Source organism: Muntiacus reevesi, chromosome 10 (genome assembly GCF_963930625.1).
Source record: "Muntiacus reevesi chromosome 10, mMunRee1.1, whole genome shotgun sequence".
NCBI lineage: Eukaryota > Metazoa > Chordata > Mammalia > Artiodactyla > Cervidae > Muntiacus > Muntiacus reevesi.
The window spans coordinates 65,156,831-65,165,079 of NC_089258.1; the positions used below are offsets into that span (position 1 = coordinate 65,156,831).

Consider the following 8,249-nt stretch of genomic DNA (forward strand, 5'->3'; position numbering starts at 1 on the left):
GGAGCTCGGCTGTTTCCATCCTTTGATTGTAATCCCCTCAGGCTCTCCTCTGTTCTCAGTCACTCTTCTCCTGGCCCTCTATTGAGCAGGGAGTGCTGGGGGCAGGGATGGTTGGTTTAACTTGAAAGCCCCTTGAGGGCAGAGGTATCCTATGTGACTTTGCATGCTCATGGAGGTATTTGTTGACTTTTCTCTACCACCTTGAAAAGAAAGAAACCTTGAGCACAGTCCGGATGGCCATTGCAGGCTTGGACATGCCAACAGATCTTACTTTCATTGCATTGACCCTAATATGGGTCCCAGGAAAACAGATAAAACCAGAGGTGACGCCAGCAGTCCTATCTGCTTTCTGTTCTGATTTTGAATATACTTGAGGTCAGCACCCTGTTAAAGTCAGAAGTAAGCATTAGGTCCATGTACCCGACTAGCAGTTTGTCTTAAGAGTCTAGATGTGTGGGGACTGTCTCAGCACTGAAAACTCCATCCCCTTCTCAGGTGAGTGAAGGACCACCTCTGAGGCTTTGGAGGGCAACCATCGAAGTCCCTGCAACACCCGAGGAAATCTTAAAGCGCCTCCTGAAAGAGCAGCACCTCTGGGATGTAGACTTGTTGGATTCAAAAGTGATTGAAATCCTGGACAGCCAGACTGAAATTTACCAGTACGTCCAAAACAGTATGGCGCCCCATCCTGCTCGGGACTATGTCGTTTTGAGGTGAGAGCTTCCGAATTGATTATTGTGGCAAGAATGAGCTTATATGTCACTGAATGTTATATTAAAATTACTTAAAATAGAACATATGCTTCTATAAAAGCATTGAACCCTTCCAGATAAGAAAGATGACATCTGCATTTATTCCAGCAGTGTGTCCATCCCTGAAAATGGTTTGAAGTCTTGGAACTGTGCTCAGAGAGAGAGAGGCACAGTCCATCAGATGTGCTCAGTGGTAGCTATTTTTTCCCCTTTAGGATAGATTTTCTCAGAAATAGCTAGTGAATGCATCAGCCAGGAAATAACATTTGGGTCCCAAGTGAGCTGTGGTTGAAGCTGATTTATATGTAATTCCTACATTCTCTGAAGACATTATTGAGGGAAGAATTTCAAAAATCTTTGAGGAAATGTCACATCATTAGTCCCGAACTTCTCCAACAGAGTAACATTTATTTGGACGTCCATGTTCTAGTACATTTGTGAAACATAAAAAGGGTTTTCAAAGTCACTTCAGTTTGGTTTTCTTTCAAAGAACTGACTGTGTGAGCTTGTATACCCACTGCAGAAGGGGCTCTGTACAGAGTGAGCCATTCGTGAGTTCTTACACAAGGATGCTTTCTGCCCAGGCTGGGTCACCAGGGTGCCCCATCCTGCCTTTCAGCTCCCTCCTGTAAGAGTGAGGCCCCATTTTAAACTTGGCTTCCAGCAACTTCCCATTTACTCCCCCTCTCGTTTTGTCTCTGCAGAACATGGAGGACTAATTTACCCAAGGGAGCATGTGCCCTTTTACTCACCTCGGTGGATCATGACCGGGCCCCTGTGGTGGGAGTGAGGGTCAATGTGCTCCTGGCCAGGTATCTGATCGAACCCTGTGGGTCAGGGAAATCCAAACTCACCTACATGTGCAGAGCAGACTTAAGGTACGTTCTGATGCTGATTTTTTTTTTTTTACATCGTGAGTGAGGGGCATAAAGTAGACTCAGACTTCTCGTCTGATGCCAAAAAAAAAAAAAAAATGGCTTGCATGAAAATACATCCTTGCATCTTGGATGTTCCATGAAGATCAGTGTTGATAAAGTAACTCCTTCACATTTCTTGGTCTTCTGGGTACCACTTGCTAATTTCCACCCCTTAGAGAATGTAGTATTAAAGCAATGCAGATATGGTGGTTCTGCCATGAGCTTAAAGCCACAGGAAATGAGAGTTTGAATCAGCAAGCCAAATAATAGGACATGCCCTTTTAGTAGTTAATTAGGCCTATGCTGTGTGTCTTAGATCAGTGTGAATTCTTATCAAAACATGAATGAAATGCAGCAATACCAACAAGGAAAAAAAATCAACCTCTGAAAACTTTCCAAAGTGGCTCTCCTGTTAAATCAATTCTTGTTTGAAGTCTTTACATTGTCGTACTTCAAGTATCTGTTATCTGCTTTTGTTCCATACGCCAGAGCTTTCCTGGACAGTTAGACCCAGTCTGTGTGTGTGAGTAGCTTGGTCATGTCTGACTCCTGTGACCCCGTGGACTGTAGCCCTCCAGGCCTCTGTCCATGGGATTCCCCAGGCAAGAATACTGGAGTGGGTTGCCATTTCGTCCTGCTGGGATCTTCCCGACCCTGGGATAGAACCCAGGTCTCCTGCATCGCAGGCAGATTCTTTACCGTCTGAGCCCCCAGGGAAGCCCAGTCTCACCCAGTATCTGCACTCAGTATGCTGTTCCTTGGGGAACTTCTGGTTCCGTAAGTGTAATGAAGGTGCCAGGAGATTACTTTGGAATAGTAAGAGAGATCTTTACTTGCACATTTGCTGATCAAGAAGGAGAAGTGTATTCAGAACTTCCTTCAGCTGATTCAGGGTTTTCCAACTTGAATAATTTGTTTGCGTTTCCTTTCTTTCTGTCGTAGGGGCCACATGCCAGAGTGGTACACGAAAGCTTTTGGACATTTGTGTGCAGCTGAAGTGGTAAAGATCCGAGACTCCTTCAGTCATCAGAACACTGAAACCAAAGACACCAAATCTAGGTGATTCCTGAAGCGTGTCCACTGTCTGGGCGTTTGTTTCTAGAACACTTGCCAGTTCTTGGAAGATTGGGTTCAGTGTCTGATCCTGAAGCAAAACTACAAATTGGAGAGTGGGAATTGACTGTAGCGATTCAATACCTTTTTAAAGCTGCTTCCTGTTTGTGTAAGGTCTGTATTATGGACCTTGACTGGAATATATGACTGTGCAAAAAAAAAAATGTATTCTTATTTGAATTGCTTCTGAGAAGCAAACTATATTAGGGAAGATAATGAAGAGACTTCATTTTCCTGCAATGTCAGTGTCTGTGTACGTGTACCTGTCATTTTCTTTGCAGTGCGTGGAGGGATGGGTGTATCCACTGGAATAGTTGGTCCTCTTTGACATGTTTTCTCACTGAGAAGAGCAAAGAAAGGTTTGCACAGAGGAGTGCGTGTATGTGTGTCTGTTGCTGGTTGAATGGCAGAGATGCGTAAGTTGGGCCGCAGTGTCTGGCACACTGGGACACCTCCAAGAAGGATTTTGATGCACCAGGTTCAGTTTAACCTGGAATATCCGACTACCCATGGAATCGTCCAGAAAGGGAACCCATTTGTTTTGGGGTGTTGGGCAACCCACCCATGTCTCTTTTTCTTTTCTTTTCTGAGTTAGTAAACATATTCCTTTCCCGCCAGCCTCTTCTTTGCCTTAAAAGTGATTGTAATAAATTTACTCAGATAGCCCCTTTTGAACGCAGTTTGTCTCTAGATGTGATTGCAAGGAGCAAAGTTGGTTTTATCCAGTACAGGTGAATTCAGGGATGGAAATTCTTCCTTGCTAGCACCAAAGCAGTTTTGTTTTGTTTTGGTTTTTAAGTTGAGATGTGAAAACTGACCACTCTAATGTCTACTTCTGAATCAAGAATCAACACTTTCTATGTATCTGCAAGTTCTTTGCATGTCTGTGTTAGGAGAAGCTCTTTAAGGCACTGTGTATGGGAACACAGGAAACTATGTCCCAAGGAACTCCCTGCGAGTGTAACCCAACCAAAAAGTTGCTTGTTGTCGTTATAGTAGCATTTTTGAAAGCTGCGTATGTTTATTAATTGGATTTGTCTTTATCAGCAAAGAGAGTTTGTTTTGTTTTTCCTATATTTCTTTTTCTTCTCTTTTTCTGAAGCCCTTGGGATAGATTTTAGTAATGGAAAGTTGTAATCACAGTAAAAACAAATAAAAATACACTAGTTCAGGGTTTTGGAAGGGTGGTCTTTATACAGGTTTTACTGTAATAGTAAAGGTTGGCTCAAAAGACAGTATTAGTGAAATTTATTTTATATGGATCAAAAGTGAATAATGTATGAATGAGAGTTGTAAGAAGGATTTTAATTTTGTTATAATTTAGTTACCATTGTCAGTGTTATTTCAAAGGTTCTTTGAAGAATTAAGGGGCGGGGGACAGATCAGAGTTTAATTTGAGTATTTTGGATATTAGTGTTCCTCATGAAGATATACTTGTATATTCAATTTTAATGGCCTTCAGATTTGTAAGATTGTATGTTGTATATACCATTCTATTAAGAAATATGTACACCTACCTGTCCACTGTGCTTTCCAACATAGATAAAGCATGATAAAAATTATTATTTAAAATATACTTGTATTTATACCTCAGATATTCTTTTGGATTTTGTACCTCAAAGCTTTTTGGTTTGTTTTTTGTTTTTTGCTAATGTAAATACACTTTACATGAATACAGTCTAAGTGAAAAAAAGTAAAAGAAGAGGTTTATAACTTGCTCTATATCTGTACAGAATATAATCAATAAGTGCACTATTAAATGTTTAAAGTAAGGGAAACGTCTGGCCTGCTTTCCATTGTATTGCATCTCTCTGCCACCCTTCAAACCACAGATGGCAAGGCTTACCATCCTAGCATCAACTGAAATGAAAATACAGATTTGCTGCAGGAAAAAATCAGACTGCAAATCATTCCAAGGCCAAACTGCAACTGAGCCACTCACTCACAAACAGGAAACCCTGGTGAAGGTTCAGGAAGCATGGAGATGCTCTCCAAACAAAGGTCACGAGGAAACGATGCTGAGAAAGTTACAAGAATAAGCAACAGCAACCGAAAGATGCTCATAAGCAAAGCCAAGGTCATGGATTCATTCCATAAAAGGTCTCTTTCCCACTCTTTGCTTTCCTGTTCAAAGGATTCCTTACATATTTGACCGGAGGAGAATGTGAAGGATACGAACATTTTCAAGAAGTCCGCTTTAAGCCACCTACAGTGATATTGCCCCAGCTTACTAATTGTGACTAATTGCCTAGGTTGTGAGCTCTCTGAGAGCAGGGCTCTTCTATCTGTCTTTATAATCCCCGACAGCAGCTTTCAGTGTTTTGTACTTGTAGGCACCTAATAAATTTATTATTTGCCAAATGGAATTGATTGAATTTGTGTCTGTTTGAAAAGATCAAATCTAGGATGCTCTCTGTCACTGTGGCTCATCAGTGCCCATTTTGAGATGGCAGGGACTGAAACTTGTTACATCTAATGAAATCTCAAAGTTCAAACTGAAGAAGACATAGATGCTCTACAGAGATGTTCTAGATTCTAAATTAGAGAGTTCTTTGTGCTCAAAATTCAGCCAGTCTCTTTTTCCAATACAATGTGATACAGAGCTTAAAATTTGCTCTTGACAAATTCTTGGGCATAGTAAAAGGGAAAAACCAACCTCAGTAGAATTTTTTTTAATTTTTAAAAGACACAAATACAGCCCAAAGCCTTTTTTATTTGCCTCTGCCTCCAGTCCTGGTTTCCTCAGAGCCATATAAAATGAAAGATCAAAATGTCTCAGGCCTGAAATAGCAAAAGTTCAGTTGTTTGCCCCTGGAGTCGTAACTTACTCACAGGCTAAGTGTGGTCACCACGGTGGGAGAGATGCTCTCACAGGCACCAAGGTAGATTCAGATTGCTCTTGTCACCACCATCGTCCTTGTCACCTCATTTAGTCAGCTATTCCAACACCTATTTATTTCACCCACACAGAGCTCCGACCTCAAGATACTGCAGTTCTGAAAATCTGCTCTCATGGACACTAATATAGAAACGATAACACCCCATAGCACCCTGCCTACCAGTTAACGGATAGAGTAACTTGGGAGATTCTAACTTAATTTTAAGAATTAAAATTCTTGAAATTTGCCTGCAGGGCTAAGGGAAATAGCTGAGATTTTGAAAAAGTAAAAAAATGAGGAAAACCAGGAAAGAATCCAAACTGGTGCTTTTCCAACACCACTGGTTAAGGGGGTATGTGTGAGTGTGTGTGCATGCAGGAGATAAAGGCAAAAGAGGTATGTGAGATTTTCTTTTTTGTTGTTGTTAATTATGAAAGAATGATACATTTGCCGGGAGACTTGGAAAATGCAAAACAAGTTTATAAATAGTTCCACTATATATAGTTTTGTGTATAATATATACAATATGTATACAAATATATGCAACAATATAATATATGCAATTATTTTAAGTAGTAAATTAATATTTTTAGTTGGAGTTTCAATATCAAACTCCCCAAAATTAACAGAATGAATATACAGAGAAGTAGAAGGATATAGTAGACCTGAAAAGCACGGTGAACCAATTCAACATAAGATTTATACAATTTTCACACAAGAGTAGATACAAATTCTGTTCAAGTTCGCATAGATAAACCCATAGACAAAAACAATGATGGGTCTTTTTGCCACTTCTGTCTACTTTTCACATTTTCAATCCTCACATGCACCCCCTGAAGCATAGGTATTATCCTTCTAAGGCACAGGTTAAAGTGTTCAGAGCCTGAAGGAAGAGTTGAAATTCCAGCTCACTTGATCCTACCCCAGCCCATCTCCCATCTGCTGATCTTGCTTTAATCCAGAGACAAATTTCTCATAGCAAGATCCAATTCACTCAGGTCATCTCAGCACCGGAATCAGAAGGAACACAGAGAAAAGGGAAGTCCGTAGCAAAATCACATTAAGTCAAAGTTCCCAAGAAATTATTCTGTCACCCAATTACTGAGAGAATTAAGGAAAAATTAAGTAGGCTAAAGTTAAATATAAGGCAGAAGTTTTGCTTCAGGTTAATGGTTTAGAGAATTTGTAGTTCTGTTTGCCAACTGAATGCATGATTGGTGATGTACCAAGACTCCAGTGATGCCTCCCATCAGATAGAAGACCCGCTCCTCCCCATCTGTGCCTGCAGAAAAATCTGACGTGTCATCTGATTGCAACCCACCCAGCCTGGGTGGGTCTTGCTTTGCTTCACGGATACAAGGGAAATAGCTATTTACAGGCCCCTTAATCAGCGGCCCAGGCTCAGAAACCCAGTTCTGTGATTTTCTGCAGTTCGTCACGGTGCCCTTTCCACCAGCCAAGAATACCATGAAGTGCCTCTGACATATTCGTGAAGGTGCTTTGAAAAGCAAGAGTATATTGAAAGGTAAAGGATCCTTCATGAAAGAAAAGTGGGGGTTAGCCCACATGTTTTCCCTTACCTGCCAGTTGAAGCATACATACATGATTCTAAAGCAGAAAGCCTAAACAATGAGATCATGGCATGCATGTCATCTTGGTATTCCATCAGGATGAAATTTGCCTAAGGAATTTAAATTCCAGTTGCCCAAGGAATGCAAATTAGAAAAACCCTCAAAGAGCCTGTGGCAGGGAAAACTCGGGTAGGTCTGTGCAGTTGCAGTGAAATTGGACTCATTCTCCAGGGAATGATAAGTTCTTTGCAGGCTGGGAGTTTGCTAAATCATGTCAGCGGCTGTAGCCAAAGTAATTACCCTCACTGTGTGTACACAGTTGCCGTTAGAGCAGCCGGTTTGCCTGTCTGGACCCAAGGCTGTGTTGACACCTATAGTATAAACACCTCTTTGGAGAGATTTTTCATCTCATTAGACTTTAAAAAAAAAAAAAAAAGTGAGTTGAGGGCTAGAAATGTTATTCCTCATAGGGGATTTTCATTTCTTTCTTTCTCTTTTTCTATCAAGATACAAAGCACCGTGGAAAGCAAAAATCGTACTCTTTTTATGACTCAACATCAGCCATGATTGGGTGATGCTGTTCCCACAAAAAAAGTGACTTGTTCCCATAAAAATTGTCTGATTCCTGAGGAAATTGTTTCAAAAAGCTTCATAGGTGACAGGTACTGGACAAATACAAGTGAGTTTGGCCCAAGTCTGAGAGGACTTGCTGCTGAGCTACCCTTTAATAAGCATTTTAATGAGAAGGTACTGAAATATATGCTTCACTGAATTAATATTACATTTAAATCTCATAGCAGTCCTTTGAAGGAGACCTTACTAGCCTCATTTTATAAATGAAAAAGCTTAAAGACATTGGGACACTTAAAGAAATAAAGCAGCTCTATAATACATGCAAAGGGACTCAGGAAATATGGTACAACACAGCATTCTGCCTCTGGTACGTGTGACTGTTGTTGAAATGTGGCTAATGTGACTGAGGACCTGATCTGAATGTTTCATTTTACTTAATTTTAT

The 8,249-nt window shown here is 40.7% G+C and overlaps 1 protein-coding gene across 5 annotated transcripts in view; it reads left to right on the forward strand.

Moving 5' to 3' along the window:
- DLC1 (DLC1 Rho GTPase activating protein) overlaps positions 1-5,148 on the forward strand; it is a 413,805-nt gene extending 408,657 nt beyond the window's left edge. For all 5 annotated transcript variants that reach the window (XM_065947630.1, XM_065947629.1, XM_065947631.1 and 2 more), the window contains 3 exons: positions 496-713; positions 1,457-1,630; positions 2,612-5,148. In XM_065947630.1, the coding sequence (XP_065803702.1) occupies positions 496-713; positions 1,457-1,630; positions 2,612-2,732 (513 nt within the window). In that variant the 3' untranslated portion in view covers positions 2,733-5,148. The remainder of the gene's footprint in view (positions 1-495; positions 714-1,456; positions 1,631-2,611) is intronic.
- The last annotated feature ends 3,101 nt before the right edge of the window (positions 5,149-8,249 follow it).